A 27,322-nucleotide genomic window follows, 5' to 3' on the forward strand; every position below is an offset into this window, starting at 1 on the left:
TCTGCACGCTGTGTGGCCTGGCTGGTCGGCCTGGTCGGCGGCGCACGCTCGTCATCGCCCATCGCCATTCCTGCTGCGCTGCATCTCGTCGTGTCTCGCAGTTACATTACCCACTCTCCCACCACCACCCCTTCGACCATGTTGTAAGCTGAGCGTGATCGCAGATAACAAGCTCACATTCTCAGTAATACGTCGCGAGCTAGCAGCTCGCTAATGGCCTCGTCCTTTGTCAACTCGACAGACGGGGGATTCGCTGATCCCCTCGCCCGACCAGGGGGCTTTAGCGAGGTCGACCCATGGAGCGAGAGTGCTACACCAACACGTATCGCCAGCCCCGGGTCGGCCATTGCTGTAGCTCCAGCGGTCCCAGATGTTGGCAAGGCAGCCACCACGAATGGCTTCTCTGCTCTGGACGCCTTTATCGGTGAGTTGCAGTTGCTCAGGCAGCGACAAGCCACCGTCCTTGGTCGCACGCGCACGCGAGTTTGGGACAATGCTGACGCTAAATCCGCACAGAGGATCCGCCAATGATGTACATCTCGGTCATGGAGCAGCTTGATCCCTCGCACAGCGGGGAAGTGTCGTTGCCCGCCATCCAGCGCATGCTCGCCACCGCCGGCCTGCCGGCGTCGACAGTAGAGAAGGTCCGTCCACACCACTCTGCCCGCCTTCCCTCTTGGGCCCTGACTGCGTGACTGCCAACTGCAACTGACACCACTACAGATTGTCCACATCACAGGCAAAGACAAGTCGCTCCTCAAGCGCAAGGACGTGTTCACCACTCTGGCATTCATCGCTCTGGCCCAGTCCAACGCAGACGCTGACCTCACCTTGGTGGCTCTCGACGCCGCCGTCGGCTCCCTCCCACGCCCCCGCGTCGAGGTGCAGCAACCTCCTTCCTCTGCCGAGCCGGCAGCCAGCCCCGTTCGCCCGCCGCCACCTGCTCATGTATCGTCGACGTTTTCGCCCTGGGACACGGCGCCGCGCTACGCAGCCCCCGGCACCGACACTTACAACACCGAGACCAACGGCCATGGTTATTCGTCTAACCCTACGAACGGGGCCAACCCGGACGCCGAGGCTGAGCGCGGATACTGGCGCCGCCTAGAGACCGTCGAGGTGGGGCTTGTGTCGGAGAAGGAAGGATGGTTCCTTCAAAAGTACCGTGTCGTCTCGGACAAGCGGCCTGATGCGCTGTCTCGTCGTTACTCGGACTTTGTGTGGCTCCACCACACACTTCTGCAGCGCTATGTGAGTAGCTGTCGGAACACCCACAGGATGTTTTTAGCTGACCCCCAGCCCTTCCGTCTCCTGCCTGTGCTTCCGCCCAAGCGCCTGAATCCTGATGTCGTCTTCCTCGAGCAACGACGGTGGGTGCTTTGGGCCTGGTGTCCACTAACCCACCAGAAAAGGACTGCAGCGCTTCCTCAACGCAGTCGTCAACCACCCCGTTATCCGTGACGACGGCGCTCTCAACGTCTTCATGACCGAGCTCAACTTTGAGGCGTGGCGCAAACGCGTCAAGGTGTCGACCGAGGAGGAGTCAGCCTCGAAGCGCCTCACACCCGCACAGGAAATGAGCATCCCAGGCGACCTGGACGCCAAGCTACAGGTTCTGCACGACCGTATCCCGGGCTTGATCTCGAGCTATCAGAAGATGGTGACGCTGGCCGAGCGTGAGCTCCAGCGCTTGCACATGAGCGCAGCCGAGGCGACGCGCTTCGCCGTCTCCCTCCAGGCCGTGGCCGAGGACATGCCGGGTGCGTGCCACCGTTGCGTCCCCGGTGGCAAATGCTGTGACCTGTGCCAGGGGACTGGGCGTGGGCTCGGTGCTGTGGGAGATGGGTGGTCGCGGCTCGCAGAGCAGCGTGAAAGGGTGAGCTCATCTCAGGCCGGTGGCAGCTGACAGACAGGAAACGGAAATGGTGGCCAACGCTATTGAAGCTCTCAAGTCCCAGCGCGACTTGTACATTGCCTTCCGCGACCTGTTCGTGCGCCATGAGCGGCTCTCGCGAGACAACGTCGACGCGCTGAGGAAGAATGTCGAGTGGAGGCAGGGCAAGATTGAGGGCCTGCGCTCGGCCCAGAAGCCCGGTTGGGAGGAGGAGGTTCACAAGCATGTCTCTGGTAGGCACACCTTCTTCCGTGCTGTGGTGTCCGAGATTAGTGTTGGCTGACAAGCTCGTTCTTACAGCAATCGAGCAAGATAATTCCACCATCAGTAACCTGCTCGCCCGCCGAGTGTTCATCCGCGCCTGCATGTGGCACGAGCTCGCCGTCGTCCTGCACTCGCGCCAGGCTGCCCAAGCGACGCTTGGCTGGCGCGCCTGGGTTGCTGGCGAGGCGGCCGCGGCGTCGGCTGAGGCAACGGCGTGGGAGCGGCTCGGACAGGAGCTCGAATCGATGCCTTTGGAGTAGAAGAGTGAGAGGAGAGTAGTTGTTGTAGACGTGGGCTTTGGGTAATGATTCTATTCTTCCTCTTCTTCTTTTTTTTGGCCATGCACTTCATATTTGCATCACGAAAGAGGTCGGTTTTCCGCACGAGCGTCCATCGGCCATCGGGAAAGCCGACAAAAGCGCAGCCGTTCGCTCGGTGACCGGTGTGGTGACACTTGGACCCGGTTTGCGCAGTGCCTGAAACGTGAACCGGTTCCGTCTCGGTCTCCGGCGTGTTGAAGCTGGCTCCGTTGTCGTTGTCAATCTCGCTTCCTTTCTCCTCCACGCCATCACCCAACACACCCATTCCACGGCCATGGGCACGTCCTCGTTGAACCCGGCAGCCAACGGCCACTCTACGCCCAGTCGCTTGCCTGCGCGCTCCAGCTCGACCGACTCGGACACGTCCAGCACGGCCAGCTCGTCGCCCTCGAACCCAACAAAGTCGACGACACCCCAAATCTACGCGCCGATAATACCCACACGGGCAGGTGTCGCCCTCCCGTCCAACCTCACGTCCATGCCCACCCAGCCGCCATTGGGCAAAGCGCACCACCCAAAGCTGCCCAAAATCACTACCCAGCGCGTCGAACCAGGATGCCAGCCAGAGTCGGTGTATGAAGCGGCGTTGAATCCAGTGCGCGAGGCGTTTAGGCGGGCCATTGTGCGCGCCATGCCGGACGAGAGTGCGCGCATTGCCCGTTGGCAACAGACGTTGCGGACGCCGCAGAGGGACACTTTCTTCTTCTGGAGCGCAATCTTTGGCAGTGAGTGTCTCCATGTTTTTGCTCCTGTTGCTGCGCAGCAGCACCAGACGACGAGCAAGGGAGCGAGCGATGGATCTGAGAGAAAAGGAGGACAGGGGGCTAACAGAACACTACTAGCTCACACGTTTTTCACGGCCTTCCTCCCCATGCTCTTCTTCCTCGGATTGCCAGAGAAGGGTCGCGGGTACGTTGACAACACAGTACATGGGAAGAGAGACTGTATTGACCCCGTCCAGGTTGTTGCATGTTGTCGGCCTTGGCATCTACGCGTCTTGCGTCGCGAAGGACTTGGCGTGCACCCCGCGCCCGTACGCGCCGCCAGTAACCAGGCTGTGTGAGTCCCATTCTCCCGTGTCCACCTTCGTCAAAGAGGGGCCTGCTACTGTTTGCTGTTTGCAGTCGCCGTCTTGGCCATGCCGGCCATGCATACCCGCTGTCCTGACGGGCGGCGAGGTATCACCGCGCGTCCAATGAATGCTCTTCCCCGCAACAGATCAGCGGCGGCCCCACGATCCCCACACTGCCCACCCTCCGTGCCATGTCCGACCGACGATACATGAGCGCCAGAGGGACCGGCGGTGGCGTGGAGCATCCTGGCCAGCACACATGGAGTCGCTCCACTCGGGCATACGCGTGCATCAGTGCAGTGCATCAGCTGACCAACACCACAGCGATGAGCACACACCATCGCGAATATGGATTCCCCTCGTCGCACAGCACCAACGCCATCAGCATCGCTCTCCTGGTGGGGCAGTGGTTCTGGGAGGGCCGCGATGTCATCGGCTATACGGCTGTGGCCTTTGGCTGGGTCGCGTTGTTCGCCTACTACGCCATCATTGCCTTTGGACGGCTGTACACCGGTATGCACTCGACCTGTGAGTTAAACGTTTGCCACGACTAGTGCTGGTGCTGCGGTCCATGAGCTGACAATCATAGTCGATGTCATCGGCGGCACTGTCCTTGGTACTGTGTGCTGGTTCGCATGGCAGCTTGTCGGCGAGGCGTCTGAGGCCTGGGTCAACACGGGTACTCTTTGGGGTGGGTTGTCCGTGGCCTCTTGTTAACCCGCATCAAACTAACGCTGTCCAGTCGCTGGAATCTCCATTCCCCTCACCCTCGCCCTCGTGCACTATCACCCTGAGACGCCAGACGATTGCCCGTGCTTCGAGGACGCGATCGCAATCATCGCGGTTATCTGTGGCTCCTTCCTCGGGCACCTGTACTTTGCTCGCAATCCGACATACCTCGGCCCCAGCGTTTGGTCCAACGGTCCCGTCTGGGGCGTCCTCACAAGTCTGCTTCGCATTGTTATTGGTGAGCTCAACCCCGTCTCCATGAGCTCTTGCTAACATGCTTTCAGGCATCACCCTCATCTTCGTCTGGCGTCTGGTGATCAAGTCTACCTGTCTCCGTGTGCTTCCGACCGTCTTCCGTCTCGCCTCCAAGGTGTTTGATCGCCCTCTGCCCACTCGCAGGTTCTACACGGCCGCGACGTGAGTCTGTCTTCCGTTCCGAGCCGTCCTCGTGACCTCGGCGCAAAGAAGCTTCTAACTATTCTATATCTATACCCTTGGCGTTTCTTCTGACGCTCCACAGTGCATACAAGGGCGTCGCCGACGCGCCAATCCATACCGTCCCCTCATTCGGACGCCTGGCGACCGCCGACCCGGATTATCTCTCTGCTTCGAACTCTTCCTCCCCAGCGAGACGCAGCCCCTCCCCTCTTGTCCCCACTGCCAAGAACATTAAGGGCGCCAAGGCGCGCACCATGAGCGGCAACAGCAGTGGAAGTGATGACCAGGTGATTCGCATGCGCGTCCGCTCCAACTCGCGTCCAAACGGCATTGCCTCCTTGCAGAAGCACCAGCTCGATCTCGTTGCTGGTAACTCGCACAGGGCGCCCAGGCGTGGCACGCAGCATTACGATGCAGAAGGTGAGCTTATCTGTGAGAGGTTGCGCTTACGTTTTAGTTCTCACAAAGGTCATTGTCTACGGCGGCATCGGATACATTGCCACCAACGCGATTCCGATCCTGTTCGTCTCGGTTGAGCGGTATCTTGGCATCTTTCCTTGAGCCATAGGCGGCCACCTCCACCCCCTAACCACTGGCCTTGTGAACCAGGGAAGGCCTGGGGGAGAGCATGTACACGGGAGTATACTAGAGTAACGTATAACCTACTACCACCACGCGCCTACGCGTGTGCTAATGCACCACCATAATCACCATACTACAATGGGTTCATCACCTGAGGCCATTCACATTCCTGTGAGAACAAGTGACGGCAGCTGGGCGGCGAGACTTGCAATCCTCGAGGGGCCAGCCCTTCCGTTTTGCGCTTTCTCGACTCCGGTGACAGACAGAGACACGCGAGCCTAGCTCAATCTAGCCGTCTTCTCTGGCGCATTGTCAACGACGACTGATCCGTGTTAAGAGTTCTCACGCACGAATAGCTTGCGCCAAGCCTTCCTCAATCGATGACAATCGTGATTGTGGCGGGTTTCCTCCTTTGAGAATATCAATCCTGCATGAGAATTTCACGCTGCATATCGCAGTCGCCCACGTTCCCATCCAAACAGCTCGCGTGCATTCCGGGACGCCACTGTGTTGTGCGCATGTGTACATAGGGAAGCGGTCCTGTCTCGTGTGCGTCCGCGCGCGTCCGTTTGGAAGCACCTAGCGGAATGTGACATGGGACAGCGTCATCCTTGTGTACTTTAGTGGTGTTGATGTGGCGTATGGACATCAGCCTGAACCTTTGACGTTTGATGACCTGTGGACCTGGATCTTGGGGGCGAGGACGCTCACCACTCATCACGACACATGTGACGACGGTACCGCCTGGTTTGGATATACATATGCCCCCCGGCAAGAGGGCAGACACTCACGCTCCAGTCCCTCCTCCCTCTTCCTCCATCTAATCCATCATTCGTTTGTGGCTCGCTCGCCGCCGTTGGTTGCTCGTCCTACTACTTCCACCTCTGCTTCTACTCGTGGCTCGTTTTGCCGTGGTATTGGCATTACCCCAGCCCCACGCACCCACCTCGCATCCACCACCCACCCACCTCGCAACCCCGCAATTCTTCGCTCAATTCCTCATCCAGTGACTGCGCCCACCATGTCATCGGTCTCACCTATTCTGCACGCTCTTCGCTGGAATCCCAACGACCCGCTTGAAGTTCAGGCAGACGAGGTCTTTGCCCCGACCAAGGTGAGCTCAGCCAATCTGCAGCCTGCAGCAACTAGGCTCTGCCACTCCCACGCTCCGCGTTCCGGTTCAGCTAACGACCAGATGTTCTCGCTCGCGTGCCTTCTTGTCGGCCTCGTGATCAACTGCTTCAATCTGTACGAACCCCCCACCCACATGTGCCTTCGCAAGAGATAGCTGACCTGATCAGTGGCATCTACACCATGATGTTGTTCACTTATCTCAAGGTGAGGGGGACGTTCCGATGACAGACATTGATGGGATCTAAGCGCAAACAACGCGACCGTCTTTGGATCCAACTCATTCTGTCTGCCACAACGATCTTGAACGTCGCTGTCGTTGGTGAGTCTCCTTTCTGTTGAAAAAAAAACCCCCACTAAATTTGAAACTCATTTTTCGCAGTCTACTGGATCTACTGGATGTGGTACCTCGTGAGCGGAGAAACAAACTTGAGTCGAAATGGGGAGCGCTTACAGCTGTCAGTTTGTGAAGAACTTTGGGCTGTACGCGCCTTTCATTGAGGTGTATCACTTGTTGGTACAGGTTACCTCAAAGACACAAGCGCTGATTCGGCAGGTCCTGGTTCCCAGTCATGGATGCTCTGGCGTCAAGCATCGTCCAGAGTTTCTTCGCTTATCGCGCTTGGCGTCTCAATAACCGGAACTGGTGGATTGCTGGTATTTCAGCTGTAAGTCGACTGCTGGTGTGTTCAGTAAAGGCCCGGCGTTGACTTGTTCACAGGTCCTCATCACCGGATCCTTTGTCGGCGCCATGTACAACCATTTCCTCTACCTGACAGTCGCCTCAGAGCTCGAAGCCCATAAAATCCGTGTCCGTAAGTTTAATGTCCGTCCGCCTTGCAAGGGGAACAGTTCTGACGTTTTGTGAGCCGTTTTCATTTGGATCTCATGTCTCTTGGCTGCCGACATTCTGATTACTGTCACCATCGCGTACGGTCTCTACAAAACCCGTACGGGTTGGTCCTACACGGACAAGGTGGGGCCACAACTGGACAGAAAACAGGCAGCAGCTGACATATGTACCCAGATGATCACCAAGCTGGTCAGGTGCGTCCTTCTCTATTACTCTGGCACGGGCAGACGACATATGATTTACCCGTCTAGGATGTGTTTCCTCACTCAGCTTCCACCTACTTTGCTCACGATCTTCTTCATCTGCGAATACAGTGAGTGTTGTCTGACTGCATACCGTTCACGTTCACCTATAATGCTCACTCTCCAAAGTCATCCAACCCTGGTCTTTCCTCGGTCCATTGATTATCGGTGTTCAGACGTCGTTGTACGCCATCGGATTGCTCTATTCCCTCAACTCGCGCTTCAAATTGGCGCCCACCAACGTCACGCTGGGCAATACCACCACCGTGAGTAATACACTTAACACCCCCATGCTCCTGGCGAGTGGTCACTGACACACTCAGTTCCAGGGTGGCGGACCCGCTACCGGAGATCAAGCTATCCAGGTCGATGTCACCACTGACGTGTTCGAGACGTACAAGGCGCGCAAGTCGAACAAGTCCATCAACCGTCCTGGGGTCCTGGACAAGACTGGCAGCCTGTCCGAGGCCGAGATGGGTTTCAGCCACGCCGGCATTCCCGGCCTGGACACCATCCCTGACATGGAAGAGGAGAAGGCCGAGACGACGCTTGTCAACGACGCTAGCACAAAGAGTCTCGACCGTGATGCCGACGTCCATGTCTTGGAGGTCAGTACCTCGGGGTCGGACAACACCAGTGCGCACGCTGCCTCTGACAGGCTGTAACTCGCCGTTCGTCTTGATCGTTAGGAGTATTGATACACGTGTGAAGTGCTGGCCATAAGTAATCACCCCATCCCCATCCTTTGTCAACTCTTGTCTCCATCACTCCTCCAGATACAGGGAGGATCGGGCTCGATGCCCTTGTACGCTACACTTCTTATTCCTTGTACGCTACGCTTCTTATTTATAGTCGAGATAAGGAGGGGTCGCAAATAATGCAAAATGTGTCCATTCTAACCAGCCAGCTTTTCGCCCTCGAGACGGGCCTCACCCTCTTCGATCTTTGCCTCGTTCTTCGTGACCTTGCCCATGAAGATCTCGGCCTTGCCCTCTATCTGTCCCCAAACTCGTCAGCTCTGCACGGCCAGTTTGCCCTCATGGCCACCCACCTTGTCCCTCAACGACACGTGTCTGTCGCCGACAGCGTCCCCAGAACCAGGGGATGTGTCTGCCTGCTGGCCGTCCTCGACGTACCCCCCGTTGGCGGGGTTGATGTCAGGTGCGACGCGCGAAATGGGCTCTCCTGCCGACGTCAGGCCCGGGTTGATTTCCTGCTCCATGGCTGGGTGAACAATGTCATCGTCGAGCTGGGGCTGGGCCGCCATGGGTTTGTAGGCTTTGTGGACGTTGTGCTTGTGGCCGAATCCTGCCATTGTCGTAGGATGGATGTATTAGTCTAGAGTGCTGAGAAGAGATGAAGAGCAATGTCAGAACAACACATTCAGACTTTCTACTGAAATGGGATGAGTGGTATACACGGAACAACCATGTTTGCGGTGACGTCATCCGCCACCCAGGCCAAGTTCGTTGGATCTAAACGACGCCAAGCTACACCGCCGTCGACTCTTTTCCACCACACATTCATCCACCATCTCCTCAAAACAAGTCCTCGACATGCTCCTTCCAAAAAAGGGAGGCCCCGACACAGCCGCAGGGGTGGACGAAGCCACCCCGCTCCTCGTAGGCCAGCAAGACGCCCAAGATGGCGACGTGTACGCCGACGAGAGCCTCTTCCTCGACGCCCGCCTCCGTTCCGTCTCCACGCACTTGCGCATCGCTCGCCTCGCAGCCTACTCTGCGACAGCGGCCATGTTTGCGATTGTGCTCGCCTTGTTTGCAGCGATAGTGACGCTGCCGTTCGGTCACCACCGCGCCGGACATGATGCGGATTCCTATGGCGGCAAGACACTTGCGCCCGCAAACTACACTGTCGTTCCGGGGCTGTTCGTGCAGTCCGACCCGGGATTCAATGCTACGGGGTACGACATGCTCCAAGATAGTTTCGGCCTGCTCGACAAGAGCGCGGGCAGGTGGAAGAACTTTACAAAGTGTGTTTCGGCGGGGTTGTGGGTGAACGATGGGCATCTGACTCACCCGGACCGCTCTCTCCAAGTCTTACGCATGCTCACACGCAGGTTCATTACCTCGCTCAATGAGGATGCCGACGAGCACACGACGTACAAGGTCATCTTCATCGCGCGTCATGGCCAGGGCTGGCACAATGTCGCGGAGAGCCGGTACGGCACGCCTGCGTGGAACTGTTACTGGTCACTACTGGACGGCGATGGGAAGCTTACTTGGGTGAGTGAGAATGGAACGTGCGCCTGGCAACCAGTCAACGGTTGCACCCAACGCCTCCAAGCTGTGGAATCGACGGTCCACACTGCTGTCGCACACGTATGGATAGACAGTTCCACGGCGAGCGTGACCACGGCTTTGGTCGGGGAATGGGGCCCATCTGTCATGCTGGGGCTTCGACACGTGTTTTGCCACTGTGGAACCCGACTAACACACAGGGACCCGACGCCCAGCTCACCCCTCTGGGCGAGGACCAGGCCGCTGCAGCCAACGCAGGATGGAAAGACCAGATAAGTGATGGCGTTCCCATCCCTCAGTCATTCTACTCGAGCCCGCTCCGTCGGTCGGCGAGCACGTTGAATATCACGTGGAGCGACATCACGATTGACAAGGGTGTCCGTCCGGTGGTGAGTCCAGCTGTGATGTACGCCACCAGGCCTGTGAGCTGAATATTATATTGGGTGATCCAGATCAAGGAGAACCTCCGCGAAATCATCGGCCTGCACACCTGCGATAAGCGTTCGTCCAAGTCTCTGCTCGCAGAGACGTACCCGGACTACACCTTTGAGCCCTCGTTCACGGAGCACGACCCGCTCTGGGACCCCGTCTACCAGGAGACGGACACGCAGGAGGCCGTCCGCCTCCGCCTTGTCCTCAACGAAATCTTCGCCACGGACCCGCACACGTTTATCAGCATCACAGTGCACTCGGGTGTCATCAATGCCTTCTTCATGGCCACGGGACACCCTAGGTTCCAGGTGCAGACTGGCGGGTTTGTCCCCGTTGTGGTGAGTCTACGATCCAGCTGCCATAATCGGACCAGCTGCCATAATCTCATTGAGCTGCACTGACCAACTACCCTACTCAGCTCAAGGCCGTGTCCCATCCCACTGCGACCTTCTCCCCTATCACCCGCGGCCAGAGCGCCACTGCTCCTATCTGCACGGCAGACCCGACAGCGCGTGTCGTCTCCCCTGCCAGAGTTTCGGTCGCACCAACGTGGTACCCGGCCTGCGAAGGTGCGCAGGACGGCATGGTGCTCTGTCGCGGGCTGGCGACCACAGGCGTGGCCCCTGTGCCGACGGCGACAGCTGTACCTGCGACGTGAGGTTGAAACCCCGAGCTCTGATCGGTTGCAGGGAGGTGACCAAGTGTAAAACTGGGAAAATGTCAGAGAAGGCGAGCATTGTAACATTAGTGTACCATTTCCCCATGACTGTCCGTGATGGCATCAAGAGACTTCTTCGTTTACATGCACACAATTTGGGGGCTGCTATGTTACATAGGCCCAGAGGACTAGTCCGGGTCACAAATAGGGGGGACGGGGTGCAGGGCGGGCACATGCAAGCCGAGACTGGGCACATGGTCACGGCGTGGTAGGTTGAGGTATGTTGAGGGGTCGCGATGTAGGGACACGGCCGTCGCTGTGCCAAAGTGGCGAAGGGCGGGCGGAAGATTGGGCACTTGGGAGAGGTTTCACCGAAAGTTCACTGCAGAGACGACAGCATTTAACCGAGCATGCTGCGCAGCTCGCGCTCCTCGCGGACACGGTCGTGCTTGGCCTTGATGTCTGCACGACGCTGGGCGACGCCAGCATCATCGTGGTTGCGCGCCTTGACGCCTGCGACACCCGACGCGCGATCACGCGCACGCTGCGCACTAAGGCTAGCGCGAGCCGGAGACTTGAGGGTACCAAGACGCATGGGCGACGAGATGGTTGGGCGACTGCTCGTCACCGCCGCAGGGCGCTTGCGCGGGGACAGCAGGGAGGCGGCCGAGGGGGAGCTTGTCATCTTTGGAAGGCCACTGGGCTTGTCACCAGCCTTGGGGGGCAGGTGGAAATTGCTCTCGAACAGGTGGTTGGCGCGGCTGTTGGCAGCACCAAATGGTGTCGTGGTGGCAATCTGGGGACCTGTAATCTGAATACCGGAAGGCTTGGGAGGACGGGGCAGAGGGCGAGGCATTGGGCTGGCAGTTGCGGAGGCACCAGGAGGCTTGACCGTCGCTTGCATGCGAGCCATGGACGACGCCGTAGGGGCGAACAGCGTTGATGGTCGAGACGAGAGGGATCGTGGCGGGGTGTCACGAGCAGTGGCAGCGCCTTCGCGGACGGTAGAGGGGAAGCCCTTTGACTTGAAGCTGCCCTTGAGGTCATCGCCCGATGCAGTGCGGTTCAGCTCCACACTGCGGTGCGAGCGGCTCAATGACGCTGTGGACGGAGTGGACGTCTTGCGCAGGGCGGGACGAGTGACCGTGTCGTCGTCGGCGTCCTTGAGCGGAACCTTGGTGACGGGAGGACCAAACTGGGGAATAGGCGCACGCTTCGAAAGACTCTTCTGCATGTTGGCCTGCACAACCGTTGCACGGCGCAGAGTACCAGGAGTAGGCTCGGTGGCGACGACTGAAGGAATCTGCGGCGCTTTGCCCTTGGTAGACGTCTCATCCGGGCCAGAGATCTTGACAAAGTCATCCGAGGTGGTGCTGTCGATGCTCTGCACAGACGCCTTCGAGGAAAGGAATCCGAAGCGGGGACGGCTCTCTTTGCCGCGCAGGTTGCTACGCATGCGGTTGGGAGTGGTGTCCTTACGAGCAGTTGTAGACGAGCCGCCACGGAGAGAGTTGAAGTACTTGAGTCCAGTCGACGCCTTGTGAACAAGAGACACCTTGGTGCGCTTGGCACCACGGGCCTCCCCGTCGGCCTCGGGTGCCTTCGCAGGGAGGCCATTGACCGTGGTGGAAAGGGAGGCAGAGTTGCTTTCCAGCTTGCGCTTGCCGGGGCTGACGATCGGCTCTGGGTTGGAAGCCTTGCGCTTGGTGCCGGGAGTCATGGGCACGTCGGTCTTGACCTTGGCGGATCCCACAGAGGTCGAGCGCGCTTTGTCCCCAAGCTGGGAGATGGACTGCATCTTGGAGAACTCGCGCTGGTGAATCTCTGCGAAGCGGTCCTTGGGTGCGTTGGCTGAGGACGACAGGCCCCAGCCACCAGATGAGGAACCAGAGCCGACTCGCTGGTTGACAGACACGAGCTTGGTAACCTCAGCACGCTTGCCCTTGAGCAGCTCGGTGTTGAAACTGCCTGCGCCACCCATCTTGGCCTGCATCTCCTGCAGGAGCTTCATGCCGGCATCCGAAAAGTCTGCGCTCGTAGTACCATTGCCGGCCCCAAAGACAAACGAGGGAGAGGTTGGGTTCTTGGGGTACGAACCGGGGACCTCTGGGGACGCTGCCACCTGCTTGATGGGGGTCATGGGGTGGTCGACGTCAGGGAGTGAGGGGTAGACGTTCAGAATCGAGGCGGAAGTGGCAAGGGCGGAGGAGGATCCCACTGGCGAAAGGGGCATGGAAGCACGGACGCGCGACTTGCGTGGAGAAGGGCGAACTGACTTGCGCGGCGAGCGACCAGCCTGAAGCTGAACCGAGCGGCGCTTCTTGATGAGCTCCATCGAGTTCTGTCCCGTGAGTGGGAGATCGTCGTCGATGGCGGGAGAGAAGTCTGGCGACGGTGACTTGATCGCCTCCAGAACGAGAGCGGCCGAGGGAGACACGAGACGGATGGTGCTCGGACGATGGTTGAGTGACATGGTCGAGTGGCGCTTGACAACACCGATGGCAGAGGCTGGGGATCCTGGGAGCATCTCCTGTTCCTCTTCCTCAAGCTCGTTCTCATGAGCGAGGAATATCGGAGGAGCACCGGGGACAACACTTGGCCCATCATCCTTGTAGCGCGAGCCCGAGAGGGTGCGCGAAGCCTTGCGTTTGATCGAGCTAGCAAAAGACTTGATTGAGCCAACAGTGCGGAGCTCTCCGTATGGCTTGGCGCTGGGGTTGAAGTCGTCCATCGCCTTGCCGTTGGTGGCCGTCTTCCACGACTTGGTGCTGCCTGCTGACTCGTCCCCAGTGTCAATCTCCATCTCGATCAAGCTCGAGTCGGCAGTGTCGAGAAGCTCCCATGTCTCGGACTCGCGGACTCGAGGGGACCGGACTGATGGCTTGACGGGCGCCTCAACTGGGGTCGCTGATGGGAACCCAATCCTCCGCTCGACCCGGGGTTCAAGGCTGGATGTGTTGGTCACCACTGTTGGTGAGTGGCGCACCGGGGAAGACGCCAGCTGCACATCGTCGTCATCGCGGGTCGCAGTCATCTTGGTCGGGCTCGAGTTGTCTACGGCAGTCGCGGCGGCAAAGTTGAACGCAGTCTTGGCGTCAGGTGTGAGAGTAAGGCCGACTGCAAGAGTGAGTGGTTGTGGATGGTGTGAAGGACAAAGACAAACTCACATTCGTGCAGCCGCTGAACCATTTCAGTGTTCTGTTTGGGCGGAGGGTTAGCGTGAATCAGGCTGTGAAGGGCGGGGAATGACGGGGGTTGACTCACCTTGCCGTTTGCCCTCAGGCCGTACTTCTTTGACAGGCTAACAAGCTGCTGGCGACGCAGGGACGTGAGCGCCGGGGTGCTGAAATGTGAGTGATGGGTGATGGCGACGATGACCTACTTCCACAGGATTTCATGCTCGCTCAGCTCGGCCATGGTGGGCTCGGCACAGCAGGTGACAGGACTAGACGGGGGGTGTTGTGGGTGTGTTGTGTTGTGTCGCTGCGTCTCCCAGTGTTGTTGTTCAGAATGGCCCGCCGTGTTTGTGACGTGCGCGGGGTCAAATGACACAGAAGTCAGTCACGTTGTGGGAAGAAGTGATACCGGGATTATTAATGACACGTCATTGTATCCACGTTGTTGTTGTCACGTTTCATGCGCAGGCAGTTCACAAAGTGCATGAGCAGCGTGTATCTTGGGCTGATTTTATCTCATTCCTTGCCTCATGCTTAACGCGATAATGGTCTTGAGGCCATACACATTTTGTTTCCTAAACTGTTGACAAACACACGACCACCAAGTCGCCTTTGAACTCCCCAAAGTCTGGGCTCGCTAGGGGGGCCGTGCTGTCGTGCCTTTCCAGCTGAAGGAGCCCTCAGGACTTGCAATCACAGCTCGATGCATTTCAAGTGGAAGACCGGTGAACCCATGGCTTCCTGTCAGCCTGTTCAATTGTCGGCGGCACCCTCGGCCAAAACGTGGCTTAAACATGGCGTTACAAGACGCGAATGGATCCTCAAAACGACAGCCCCAACTTGCCGCCGCCATACGCGGTGCTGATACGGTGAGGCTATGCGGGGGCGGTACATGGGTCGTTATCTGTGCGGTGTCGGTGTCGGTGTTGTAAAGCCAGTCTGACTGAAGCTCAGGCAGAGGTCTGAGCAGGCTCGACACCTTACCTCATCGGGTACACATCCCTCCCGTATCTATCTTCATGAGATATCTTTGGCAGACAGTCGGTGGGGCAGCCCACTTGTTGGCTAGAACCTTGGTGTGCGAACCTCATCAGTCGCACTTGGCTTGGCACTGTTCATGAGAAAGTACCCAGTGTGTGGCTTTTTTTGTTTGTTTGTTTGGAACGCTGCACACGAGCTGGGCTTCGCCAGTAAGCAGCATGCAGTGGACGGTCTGTGCATTCTGACACAAAGGGGACGCAGTGCGTGTATCGTTTACACTTGACATGTTATGCTTGGGGTAAGTTGGTCGAATGTGTAGGAGAGTGACAGTAGTGTCACTGTTCGGTTCGGGGGCCTCACCCATCAAGACCGCTGCCACCGAGGTACCTATCTGTTCCCCGTGGCGGCTGTGGCACCGCCTACGAAACAGAACGTGGCCAGGCATTGGTATTCGATGAATCGAAGGGGGGTCCGGCGCGCAGGAAGCCCAGAAAGAAGCCAACTTCTAAACGCGAACCCTGTGCACCGAGTGCCACCCAGAGGCGGTTGGCGCACCAGTGCCTCTCAGTGGTCCCTGGCAACTTCACTTTCATGCTTACGGGCTTTCCAATCTGTGTCGAGTGCTGAGGCGCAGCACCGCAGTACCCGTGGAACACAACCCTGCTGTTCCGAGCGAGGGCCTGTGCAGAACGGTGGGTCGCGACACTCCGCTAGCAGGTTGTGACTGTGGTAGAAACACACAATGGAATGTCGTTCCTGCCATGTTCAAGCCCGTCGGCTACCGGTCATTGGGCGGTGCTGCAATGGTGTAGCGGCGCCGAGGCTGGCCAGACGAGACACAAAGTGCTTCTTCGGTGGCCTGCCAAGCTTTGATGGAGGAGTTCTGATGAGTATATGAAGGCGCAGTCTTTGGGGCAACTTTCAGTCACCCATCCCAGCAGAATTCGTCTCGCACTCAATCTTTCGCCCCTTCCCAACACCACTCCAAGAAGTATCTGTCCACCTGAACTCTCAACGCCACAGACGCCCTTCGACCTTACCAACGTTGTCCTTTACTCAGCCCGCCATGCGTTTTCTCACAATTGCCGTCGCCGCTGCCGCCGTCGCCCAGGCTCACAGCGTGGCCAGCGCCCCCCGGTCGTGGAGCAACGCGACCGTCGGCGGCGAGGTCGACCCCCGCTCCTTCTCCCTTGGCAGGCGCGACACCATCATCTGTCCCGTTTCTGGCTGGTTCATTTGTTCGACCGACGTTAGCTTCTGTGCCCCGCCGGGAGCGACCTGTTGTCGTGAGTGATCCGTTCTCAACTTGCGCGTCGCTTCAGTAACTGATTTATATAGCTGGCACCGGCAAATCTTGTGCAGCTGGGTGAGTGCTTATCGAAGCCTGCCGCGACGATGTGGAGAACCTGACCTCTTTGAGGCCTAAGCTAACTGTCTCAGCACTTACTGTGTCACGCAGTCAGATGGTACAGCTGGATGCTGCGACAATGGGAAAGACTGCTCCGGATCCAATGGCTGCGAGGCTGGATACGTACCGTGCGCCGCCGACGCAACCAAATGTGCCCTTCCTGGGGCCGAATGCTGCGGTAGGTCCTTTGTTTGCCTTGAAGAGCGAGACACATACTGACGAAGACAGCGGGATTCACCATAACGTGTACCGCGGGCTCGCACTGTTGTACGACCGACCCCACCGGCTGCTGTGATGGTGAGTCCTGACAGGACCTAAGAAAGCCGTATGTGCCAGGAGGAGTGCTGACACTTTATAGACAGTAACGCCACGGGAACTGGAGCTGCGGCCGCATCCGCATCTGCGGCTCTTGCCTCGGCGTCCGCGGCTGGTGCCTCTGCGGCCGTCGCCTCTGCCGCCGCAGTTCAACCTACGACTGCCACCCAAGTTGCCGGTGGAAGTTCGGGAACCACGCAAGCAGCTGTCGCCGGCGGTGGTTCCACCGCTGCAGCGGTTGGCACTACGGCTGCGGCAGCGGCAGCTGCTGGAACCTCGGCTGCGAAGAGCGACGCCTTGCGCGTAGGCGTCCCGACTGCGGGTATCCTCGGCTGCGTTGTCGTCCTCGTCCTCTCGGCCCTCTAGTACCTCTTTGCGGTGGTAATGGGGAGACCAGTGTCTGAGAAAGCGTTACAAGGAACTTGCCTCGACTTGCTGTCCAAAAGAGGACGGTGTTCAAATAATCTTTGAATTTAAAGCGAATTATTTTTGTCGAGTTTCGGTGAAAGGAGGCACGGATCAGCTAACATCCAAACCATGTCGTCTGATCGACTGACTGGGTCCAGGCTTCGCTTTTTCAATATCCATGCCGGCAAGGCTCGCTGACCGGATGTTTGACGCTCTCCAGGACGTGATGGAAAAACTGGCGGTACCTCCGCAAGATGTATATGTACACGAGGGCCCCATGGCGATCGAAGCGGATCACTTGAAATGATTTTCGTCGTATTTTCTACCGTTCGACTATCCAACCCACATGACTCTGCGTCAACCATCCACGGTCTAACAAACCTGATCACTTGTAGACGGGCTGCACTCGCCGTGATAGGGTGACCCGAACAGCCGATGTGGTTATCGGTTCATCCCGCTGAGCGAGAATCTCCACTCACAACGCAACGTTTGAGCTGGTTCAGCCATGGCCAAAGGGGAGAACATGTATTTAAGACTGACGCCCACTTCAGCCCCCAACGGCATGTTCCCATGCGAAAGGTTCCGGAGAACGGCAAGGTGACTGCAAGGCTCCAGTGCGCAAGTCATCACTTCACGCACGTTCTCCATACAGTAAAATGCCTCTTTGCAATTGAACGCCAGCGTGCTTGAAGATGTAGGCGAGCACGTCGTGCCCGGGACATGGAGGACAGACTGCATGTCGAATATGGTGTGGACCACACACTGTGCGACATTTGCAGCGAGGTACGCCGGCTGCGGCGTCTTGTGGCGTTATGCCTCCAGACATTGAGAAGACTCCCACGCACATGACCAAAAGCCGCACAGGCGTTTCGATCATTCGAGTTGTGGGGGGGTAGGCGTGTTTGACAACGGCGCAGCGTCTGTGGCCATGACACCAGCGACCGACGGCGCACACTGGGGTGCGTGTGGGGTAAGGGCTCGGTGGCCCACTTTCTGAACTTTATATGTGTCGATTATCCTGCGCCACACGCTATCCTGTACGTCTGGCTGTCTCGGCACAACAGTGATCGTCGTTGGCTTGAGGGACGCACAGCCTACCCTTCACCCAGTAAACGGGGTCAGTAATCAGTGTGTGCTGTCGAGATGTTTCGTTCACTGTGCACTGGCGGGTGGTGTGGAATGGATGGCCGTACGTGGGCAGCTCGCTAACAAGGGGGGGGTTGATGTGGAGCGCTTCTCCCCGCCTAAAAGTTCCTTTTGGGTCGGTTTTTTCTGGGTCACCATCGGCTGTGCGTGTGCCTGGGTCACCAACAGCCGGGTGGCCTCAGCCACTGTGTCGTTACTCGAGACCACTGGGGAACAACTGGGGTTGTCACTGCGACGCGCAAGGGCCGGACAAGTATCTGCCGCGCCACGTAGGATACTGGGTCCATTACCACATGATTCAGTAACCTGTAAGGGCCGTAACTGCGTGGAGAGTGTCATCCCGCTGCATCCTGCTTACCTATGGATCGTCTTCATCGCCTCTCCTTTGAGCTCTTCAGGTCCGGACACGGACTGATGGGAATAGTTTCCAGACCCACAACTTGCTTCCTTCATCCCCTGGTTTGGCAGTGACGTTATGGTGCGTGACACCAGTACGTGGGTGCTTTCTCAAAGGCCGAACCGAAGGCCGTCTGGGTCTGGATGGTGGCACTCACAAGCTTGTTGCTCTGTCTGGAGCGAGACTGGAGCGTCAGACACTCGAGGCGCACGTTGGTGGCAACTTTTGTGCCCGGCCTCCACTCGGTTGTCAACGACGAGGTGTCCTTGTCTCCATGTTCTGCTCTCCCCCTGCCCATTCCGGAATGCGACACCCTTCAGGTACAGTACATGCCGCCCAGACAGTCACACGCACCAGGTACACCAGCTGTGTATGAGACGAGCCACTTGGATGAAAAGCACCAGACTCGTTCTCGGTAACGACACATCACCCGAGAGCTTGGGAGGTCTATTCCAGCGGCACCAATTGACGTGGTCACATACGCGGATCGGATGTACTGCGCGGGGTCCAACCAAACGATTGGGGCCAAGGTCCTGGCAAGGTCCCAAAAGGCACACCGTGCAAGGCACAGGACAGCACTCGAGTGACGTGAGGTCTGGATCGGCGCCACGGCTTTGGGAGAACGTGTACGTTGGCCGATCATCGGCCAAAGCTAATGGTTGTGTTCCTCTCCCTCCGTTCACGGGTATTGAACAGCAAAAGCGTGAAAAATACGGTCCTGACAAAAGAGCTGTGCACGAGTACGGGGAGGTAGCGGGAAGAGCACAGCCGGCGGGCGAGCTTGTAAGCCACATTTTTTTTCGGGCAGCCCACAGGCCACAGGCCAAGCAGCTGGACACTGCCAGCTGGGCACGGATCACCTCCGTCTCTGGGACGCGAGGTGTTCTTCCTCCTCGCCGTGTCTTCCAAACTGTCATCCTCCCGAATTGCTGGGTCGATTCGAAACGTCGACCGCTGCTGCGACACGATCAGTCCTGTCCCGAGTCTCTGGACGAACCTGAGTACGCCACCTTGGCTTCCCCGGAGCCCGACCCGAGACATACTGACGCCCAGGGGCTGTGGTCGCAAGTCGGTGACTGTTGACAGACAGCCGTGTGGTGCCTCTTGCTTGTCATACTCTGGCGATAAATCGACAAGACATGCAGAGTGGCCCCGTGTGCACTGTTTGCCACCGATGAATCAGGCGGTGATCGCTACGGCGTAGTGCCAAGTTGGTCAGTGCATCCATTTCGCGCTACCGGCAGCGACGTGTTCCGTCACACACAAGGTCACGCATGTGCGAGTACCGATGAAGAGGTCGAGCAACAGGACTGCGCACAGGCATGACACCTGCAGCCTCGCCGACGTATCTTGCCTCATCGTCACACCAACCACGCGGCACATCAGAGAGCTTTGGCGGCAAGGTATTCGTCTGGGCCGTGGTGGTGCTGCGGAGTCGACAACAGTCTCCAAGGAGGTAGCGCAGCTTGCTTTCATCGTCGTCGCTCGCTATCGCGGTTACGCCAGGACTAGAATTCACTTTTTGGACCCGAGGAGCTTTTTCTATTCTATATTTTTCTTTGAAAGAAACGACAAAAAAGCACCAGTGCGCACTACGTCGCTGATAGCTGACACAGAGAGTGGCGCAAAGGCTTGCCTTACGGTTCGGGCTGGTGCCCGAAAGTTCCCCCATCCGAAGGCAAGTCCCTCATGCGGCTCCGTTTGGCCTGTTGAATGTGATCTGTGAAGCTAACCGTCAGGTGTTGGGATATATCGGACAAACGTGCAGCGACCGACGCAGGCCCGATACGGCCTTGTGGACCATTGAATGTCACAGTCCTCTGGTCTTTTTTTCAACGCCACTGCATGGTTCGTGCTGTTCGGATGTGTCAAGGCGTGTCCTGGATCTCAATGAGACGAGTCTCAGAGTGAATCAGGGGCAGGGCAAAGAGACCCACTCCGATAGCGTGCTGACTCCGTTGCGGGACGAAGGGGAGGAGGGGGGGGGGGGGGGGGCAGCATACCACACTATCCACTGCCCCACTCGCCCACTGGCCACCACTTTTGGCGCCTTGTTGCGTCGCCTTTGAACACCTTTCCCGGCCCAGTGGGTGCCACGCAGGTGGACGATATCCTATCCTGTGGGTCCTTTGGGCGCCTGGCCGCGCATGCACGCCACGCCACTTTTTACGGGTCCACGCGCACAAACCAGAAAACGAAGAGCTGGTTCTGGGGGCCCCGAGAGCACCAGGGGCAGTGGGCTCGCCAGCGTGGGCGCCCACAGGGGACGTGCTGGTCCTTGACGTCCCTGCTGTTACGTGAGTGGTGGCTTGCGTGACCCCGTTTGCTGGCTGCAGCTTACCTGGCTGGCCGTCCGCACCATGCACGCACAGCTCACCTGGATCCAATGAGGCCTCCGCAGCACCGTCCGCCACCCCAACCCCCACCGTCCGCAATGCCAGCCCAGGAGCGCAGTGGCCCCAGAAATGTGCGTGGCGCTGGGTGAGGTATTGGCCTAGAAAGTGAGCGAGCAGTCGATGAAGAGCCAGAAAGAGACAGACAGAGAGGACAGGAGGCAAGGAGGCAACAGGGAAGAGGCAGGCGGCGATCTGGCATCACCGATTATACACTAAGCTAACTGGCGGGTCTAGTGCGCTACAGTACGTGTTACAGGAAGGCGCAGCCCCGCTATGGTACCAAAGTCTGCCAGAAGTAGAAGAGAATTGAAAAATAGCGAGGGAAGGAGAGAATGCCAAAATTCCTACCGCCCGTTCTCCGTTCTCAGCAATGGGGTCCCAGGGTACATCCGCGTGGAGCGCACGGGGTGTTTGCCTGGATGTCCAAAACATTCCCGAGACAATGCAGGCAATTGGAAGCGGGGCTGTGGCCTTCTGTCGGTGTCGTGTCGGGAGGGTTGAGGTGGTAGCTCTAGATCTCCGCGCACGGAGACCCCGGCGAGTGGGGGCTGTAGGGGTTGGGTTGGTTGTGTGTGAGAGGGGGATGCAACTGAGTCGGGTCCGAAAGCCTGCTACGCGGCCTCTGCGCGCGGAGGCGGAGGAGCCAGCCTCGGAGGAGTCGGTCGAGGGCTGAGGGTGTGGGACGGTCGGCGACGAGTCACAAGAGAAGCAAGGGCATGGGGGCGTCTGGGTTTTCCTTTACCAGTCCCCAGCTCCCTGCATAGGTTGTGGACCAAAACTGGTGATGTTTTGCGCGGCAAAGTGCTGAGTGAGCTCTGTCACAGCTGCTTCAGGTGTCAGCACGAAGGATTCTAGGGAAGCCATATAGAGACAATGGCTGTAGGCAGGATCAAGCACCTACAGTGTAGGTGCTTGATCCTCCTGCGTAGAGGAGGTTTAGGCGACAACGACACTTACCTGGTGCCACATATTCCTGCTCTGGCACGACGTCAAACGATTCGGTGATGCACATGTCCAGTGCTGGTCCACTTCAGGAGTAACGTTAGCCCATGTGTTCACCTGCGGACCAAGTGTTTCGTCCGTCCGCGAGCGTGACTTACCCCGTTATCCGCATCACGTACGCCTTGAGACGAAAGGTTCCCGCGAATCGAACACAGATGTCAGGAAAGACAAAGTAGACGCCATCCTCGCCGTTCTGGTCCTTCATCTCCACGGGTGATGCGATCGTTGTACCGTATAGTGTTGGCACTGGGGTTGAATTCTCGTTCTCTCTGACCGACTGTGCGTCCTCTCCGGTTGGTGTTTGCAACGTCAAGTGGCAGACGAGGAAGGGCAACTCGCGATAGCTGGTGTAAAGGAATCCTGATCAGCCTCAACTGGACGTTTTGGAAAACCCTTAGCGCGCAGCGCCGCCTGGCCATGGAGCAGGCCAAGGACATAGAAAGGCACTACCACTCTTGGACACCTATTGTCACACACTCACGGTGTAATCACCTCGCCTGCCTCGTCCCATGTGTCGAGCTGGATGATGACCGGTGGACCCACTGGCACACGCGACAGTGGTGCATTCATGACCGGACCACGTTCTGGTTGTTGTATCGGCGTGATCCGGTACGTGCTGAAAGATTGAAAGATGGCTGTCAGCGCGCAAACAAGGTGAACCGTGCCGTGGCGTTACCTACTTTTGGGTCGTGCCGATGGCAAACCCGCCGACGTTCATGATGTACCCAGCGAGTTACCGTGCTGTGGCCGTCGGCTCAGCCACGAGCACGGTAAACGATGTGGATGCGGTGCCGTCTTGTATGCTCGCGTTGGCCTGGAAAGGAGGAAAGAAGAGCGGTGTCAACAAAATGGTTGTTCGGAAGAGAAAGTTGGAAAGGGGTTTTGGAAAGGGGAATTGGGCAGCCTCAAGCCAGATTGATCGAATCGGGAAAGATTGGTTTGCTAGTTGCGGTGTGGGGGGTGGATTGCACGCAACATGCAGCACGCTCAAGTGTCCAGAAGTCTGGACGGCGCGTAGTGCACAGAAGAGGATAGGTGGGCTGTGGACAAGGCGGTGTCAAAAGGTGGGGAAAGGAGCAAGTCTAGAATGCAAATGAGGCGATGGATGAATGACGAGGACCGAAAGCAGAGAGCGAGCGTGTGGAGGCGCCGCCCCCCCCGAGAAGGGGATGTTGGCGCAGCAAGCCAGGTGGCAAATGCGAGACCCCGGGTGCCATGGTCTGTCTTGGGCTGGGCATGTGCAGCCCTTGGACAGACAACTCGGGGCAAGCACGCTGGGGTTTTGCTTTTTTGCACCAGACTGGGCGGTCTGTTGGGTACACGGGTGGGGCAGGATATGTAATTTGGGTGCGCGCGCGGGGGAGAGGAAGGAGACGAGAGGGGAAGCGACAGACCCAGCAAAGGACATTTCGCAACCAGGGAGACGACGGCCGGCCGCTGGGGATCACGCTCCGCACAGCAGCCGCTGCACACCTCGCGGTTCGTTGGCCGGCAGTGCAGAGGCCAGAGGAAGGACACGCCTGGTGCGTTGCCTTGATCTCTTCGTCTGCTTGCCTTGGCCTGCCACCCACCTCACACCTCGTGCTCCCAGCAGCGGAAGCTGGGCAGGCCAGGAGGAGGGCATGTTGGCGCGTGGTGTACCCCCTTGATGCATACCCGACCCGACCCCCTGGGCCCCGTATCGTGACATGGCAAGGGAAAACGAGATGGGATTTGGCCTCTTTTGCCAGCCAGACGATCAGACGACGACGACGACGGACAAATGCAGACACAAAACGTGTCATGCTGTCTGGCTGCAGCTGGCTGTCCACTGTCTGGCTCGCTGGCTGGACACCTAGAGTGTCGACCCGGAAGACCCGGAGTCTCGAGGGAAGGGCCCTGGAGCCATTGGGATCTAGGAGCAAAGACCCAGGAGCTGGGCACACCTCAAACAGGAGAGAGGCAGGAAACAGTACGCAGTCCTAAAAAGACAACACCCCGAGTGCCGCCAGAACCCACTACTGGCTGGAGACAAGACGACACAGAGAGAGCCGGGGCAAACGAACCCGAGCCCGGGATACCCCTGGCCTGAGCCGTTTGCCTGACGTCTGATCTGTTTGCCTGATATGCGTAACCCGAGGTGGTGTCTGGGTCTTCCACGGAGGTTCCGCACCCCCGATGACCCGTGAGCCGACTCGTTGGGTCTGCGTGACTGAGAGTTACAAAGAGTGTGGGTCCGGTGGGAGGAGCAAGACTACGAGAGCGGAAGGACAAACGGATAGGAACGGCCACAACGCAATGGGTGGATGGATAAGGTGCGCAAAACGTACCTTGGTTGGACCCGGGCGTGGCAGACGCGCGTTCCAGGTTGCGGGTTTGAATGAAAAAAACGGTGGTGCAGCGGCGAGAGCGAGGTGATGCCTGTACGGGTGTGGCGGAGCGGGAAACGACGCTATACGCGTACAGATGTAACTTGCAAGTTACGGACTGGACGGCAGAAAATCACTGCAGCTGCAGTTGCTGGGCCTGGGACCTGGTACTAAACTCAATCCGGCAAGTGTTCCACTCGGTCGGGGAGCGGCACAGCGACGACGGAGACTGAGGACGACGGGGAGGAAAGAGAGAGGGGAGGAAAGACGAAAAGGTCGAGAGCGAACAGAGAGATGACAAACGACGAAGAGCGCGGTTGTGAAAGGTGGAGGGAAGGGAGGGAAAGAGGCGGAGGACCAAAAGTGGTAACGTGGGTGTGACCAGGAAAGTGTCCTGTTGGGCACGGATATGTGGGCGGAATGTCGGTCCGGCCGAGAGTAGGTATGATCTTATAGACGTTGACGGTCGCGGTTGGAGAGGGTATCTGAGCGGGTTTTTGGTATGCCGAGGGAGTCGCAGGCGACGGACCGACGGGGGGACAGGCTGGTGTGCTGTTGATGACTGTCGCGCAAAAACCAGCGGGCGTTTTGCACGGCTGCGAGGCCGGCAAGGGTATGTGGGATTGGGGGGGGGGAGTGGCGGGGGGAGGAGGGGGAGCAGTATCGGGACGCCTAGAGCGGGAACGAGAGAGAGAGAGAAGAGAGGGCAACATCTATCTCTCTTGAGCTGTTCTGGAATGAACCGTCTTTTCTCGTCGGTTGTGGCCTGCCTCTGCTGTCGCAGGCCCATAGACGATCATATGGTGATCAGCAGCCAACCATCGGTTCCGGACCCTCTCTCGGCCCCTGTCCCTCATCCCCCCCTCCAGCATACGACGGGCACCTTGTGGGCAAGCCTGCCGTGTCTTTGCCTGCACGGCACGTCCGGGGCTACGGCGCTACGCGCGGCGGGGGCTGCCCGAAACAGGCGCCGATGGTGACCACCGCATGGCGGCCGGGCGTTTGTGCCCATAGCCTGGAATTATAGCGCGCTGACCCCACAGGCAACATGCGGCAGCGCAGCAGCAATGGCCACAGCATGGCAGCACCAAGGCAGCAGCAGCACAATGGCCATGGGAGACACCTTCACGAGGCCCCTGTTTTTTTCGTGGTCCACCTCTGATTCTCCGTGGTCCAGGGGTGGCACCTCTTTGTAATCGAACATATGTGCGACGCATGGGAGCAGAACCTGCTGCACGAGGAGAGAGAACAACTGCCAGTTGCCCCCCCTCTCTCCTCCCTCTCTGTCTCTCGTCGTCTCCATTGCATCATTGTCGGGCATGTCGTCGTCCTGCGCGTCGTGTGCCTTGTGGCCCGGGTGTGGTAGGTTGGGCACAAAAAACTCCCCGATCGAGATGAACCTGGCAAGGGAGACGGGAGGCCGCCCGGCGGCCAGCGTCCTGTGATCCTGTAATCCGGCACCCACTCGGTGCAGGCAGAACACCACAGCTTTTGACGTTGAATGTTATTCTTGGGCAGGGTTTCCAGGGCATGGAGCCGGGTGCGGCTGCCTACGCTGACCGGGTCGTCAGCCCTGTGGTACTGTGGGCATACCACCACCCTTTCGACTCCACCACCCTCTCCCGCGTCCCCAGCCTCTGCCGGCGGACGCGGACACTGGCCCCACGTGCAGCCTCTGCGCGTCCACCGCCCACAGTGAGTGCACAGGCATGCAGCGTCTCTCGGTAGAACGCCAAGACGGCAGCCACCACCGCCAACGGCGCGATGGTGAGGGCGCTGGCACACGCCGGCTCCAGGACGCCATCTGTGGGTTCAGGTGTCATGTTCCCTAGCCATCCTTTATCGGCGCGGGCAAAAGTGCTGATGACGAACGCCACAATGCCTTTGGTCCAAGACATTAATGAATGAAAAGCGCGAAATGAAATGGTGGCGACGTCTTTGGGCTCTCGGAACGACGGCCGGGTAAAAGGGAGCTGTACTTTTTGCTCTACTGATCTGCGCCGTCGACATCATGTTGACCTACATATCATCGTCATCTCCCCGCTCAATGCCTTGTTTATCCCAGGGCAAAGACCAGTTTACCCGAACAACGAAGCAATCCCAACAACCGAGCAACAACACGGTCAACATAAAGGCGTGGCCCTACACCTACGTTCCCGTTCAGCCTCTCTGGGGAATGTATTCTAGGTGGACTTTCTCGGGACGCTGCAACCTGGCGAAAGGGTTTGGGCACGCGTCAGCCAGAGAGCCACCGGATAACCGGATGATATTTTTGAGCACGAGGCATGTGCCCTCTGTCAACGGATGTGGTTACCATTGCCCGGGAAACTAAAGCTGGCAGGAACGCCGTGGAATTTGCCTCTCGTCAGTCACGTCGACTTGTCCTGCTCGGCCGGCGCCGCCACCTCAAGAGGTGCTTTGCCTCTACCCTACTTGCTGACCCAGCTGCGTCTGGAACTCGACGACTACGGCCGCTCAGACCACGGCCGTAGACAACGTCTGCCTTGCACCACACCCACTCTGTCTTTTTTTTTTGTGGACGTGGTTGGGTTTCGCAGGCAAGGATTGCTGTGTGGCCGGCGAGGGAACGAGGCGCGTGGGCGGCGCACGCGACCTAAGACACCGAGGATCGAGGAGTGTTGGAATCCTAGAACACGGCGCTCTTCCGCAGACGCCGTGTTCTATGCTCCCTTACTTGTCCTCTGCTCCCGATCAATTCCCAAGGAGAAACGCGGTGAGGACAGTCTCGTATCCGCGTACGCAGCTCGACGACACAGGGAGAAGGCAAAACCCAGTCAAGAGTGGGAACCATTAAGCTGTACGCCACCCGAGGCCATGAACCTTCGATCGAATGGATTCCAGTGGAGCAAAA

The 27,322-nt window shown here is 58.4% G+C and overlaps 8 protein-coding genes across 8 annotated transcripts; 5 read left to right on the plus strand and 3 right to left on the minus strand.

The window, feature by feature from the left end:
* Nucleotides 1-138: 138 nt before the first annotated feature.
* On the plus strand, nt 139-2,418 carry MVP1 (Sorting nexin mvp1; the record flags this gene model as incomplete). The annotated part of the gene is made up of 8 exons (XM_028624383.1): nt 139-143; nt 186-424; nt 517-644; nt 724-1,251; nt 1,300-1,370; nt 1,408-1,876; nt 1,914-2,127; nt 2,195-2,418. The coding sequence occupies 8 exons, from the start codon at nt 139-141 to the stop codon at nt 2,416-2,418; spliced, it is 1,878 nt and encodes a 625-aa protein (XP_028475455.1).
* A 334-nt stretch (nt 2,419-2,752) lies between these two features.
* EHS24_009089 (uncharacterized protein) lies at nt 2,753-5,278 on the plus strand (the record flags this gene model as incomplete). Its single annotated transcript, XM_028624384.1, has 9 exons — nt 2,753-3,203; nt 3,321-3,387; nt 3,440-3,537; nt 3,875-4,078; nt 4,140-4,241; nt 4,293-4,517; nt 4,564-4,696; nt 4,800-5,137; nt 5,175-5,278. The coding sequence occupies 9 exons, from the start codon at nt 2,753-2,755 to the stop codon at nt 5,276-5,278; spliced, it is 1,722 nt and encodes a 573-aa protein (XP_028475456.1).
* Nucleotides 5,279-6,320: 1,042 nt separating this feature from the next.
* Nucleotides 6,321-8,190, plus strand: EHS24_009090 (uncharacterized protein; the record flags this gene model as incomplete). The annotated part of the gene is made up of 13 exons (XM_028624385.1): nt 6,321-6,413; nt 6,495-6,547; nt 6,601-6,637; nt 6,680-6,752; nt 6,813-6,841; nt 6,894-6,913; nt 6,987-7,098; nt 7,152-7,245; nt 7,300-7,406; nt 7,458-7,477; nt 7,535-7,596; nt 7,655-7,791; nt 7,855-8,190. The coding sequence occupies 13 exons, from the start codon at nt 6,321-6,323 to the stop codon at nt 8,188-8,190; spliced, it is 1,173 nt and encodes a 390-aa protein (XP_028475457.1).
* Nucleotides 8,191-8,420: 230 nt separating this feature from the next.
* On the minus strand, nt 8,421-8,840 carry EHS24_009091 (uncharacterized protein; the record flags this gene model as incomplete). The annotated part of the gene is made up of 2 exons (XM_028624386.1): nt 8,421-8,522; nt 8,577-8,840. 2 exons carry the CDS (start codon nt 8,838-8,840, stop codon nt 8,421-8,423), a joined length of 366 nt encoding a protein of 121 aa, XP_028475458.1.
* A 241-nt stretch (nt 8,841-9,081) lies between these two features.
* On the plus strand, nt 9,082-10,873 carry EHS24_009092 (uncharacterized protein; the record flags this gene model as incomplete). Its single annotated transcript, XM_028624387.1, has 5 exons — nt 9,082-9,515; nt 9,603-9,768; nt 9,984-10,172; nt 10,236-10,553; nt 10,634-10,873. 5 exons carry the CDS (start codon nt 9,082-9,084, stop codon nt 10,871-10,873), a joined length of 1,347 nt encoding a protein of 448 aa, XP_028475459.1.
* A 400-nt stretch (nt 10,874-11,273) lies between these two features.
* EHS24_009093 (uncharacterized protein) lies at nt 11,274-14,290 on the minus strand (the record flags this gene model as incomplete). Its single annotated transcript, XM_028624388.1, has 4 exons — nt 11,274-13,990; nt 14,041-14,071; nt 14,138-14,216; nt 14,256-14,290. The coding sequence occupies 4 exons, from the start codon at nt 14,288-14,290 to the stop codon at nt 11,274-11,276; spliced, it is 2,862 nt and encodes a 953-aa protein (XP_028475460.1).
* Nucleotides 14,291-16,096: 1,806 nt separating this feature from the next.
* Nucleotides 16,097-17,119, plus strand: EHS24_009094 (uncharacterized protein; the record flags this gene model as incomplete). Its single annotated transcript, XM_028624389.1, has 5 exons — nt 16,097-16,316; nt 16,369-16,396; nt 16,471-16,616; nt 16,667-16,735; nt 16,797-17,119. The coding sequence occupies 5 exons, from the start codon at nt 16,097-16,099 to the stop codon at nt 17,117-17,119; spliced, it is 786 nt and encodes a 261-aa protein (XP_028475461.1).
* A 4,719-nt stretch (nt 17,120-21,838) lies between these two features.
* EHS24_009095 (uncharacterized protein) lies at nt 21,839-22,820 on the minus strand (the record flags this gene model as incomplete). Its single annotated transcript, XM_028624390.1, has 5 exons — nt 21,839-21,924; nt 22,058-22,128; nt 22,201-22,446; nt 22,584-22,718; nt 22,783-22,820. The coding sequence occupies 5 exons, from the start codon at nt 22,818-22,820 to the stop codon at nt 21,839-21,841; spliced, it is 576 nt and encodes a 191-aa protein (XP_028475462.1).
* Nucleotides 22,821-27,322: the final 4,502 nt, after the last annotated feature.

This window comes from Apiotrichum porosum, assembly GCF_003942205.1.
Source record: "Apiotrichum porosum strain DSM 27194 chromosome Unknown scaffold_8, whole genome shotgun sequence".
NCBI classification, from domain to species: Eukaryota; Fungi; Basidiomycota; class Tremellomycetes; order Trichosporonales; family Trichosporonaceae; genus Apiotrichum; species Apiotrichum porosum.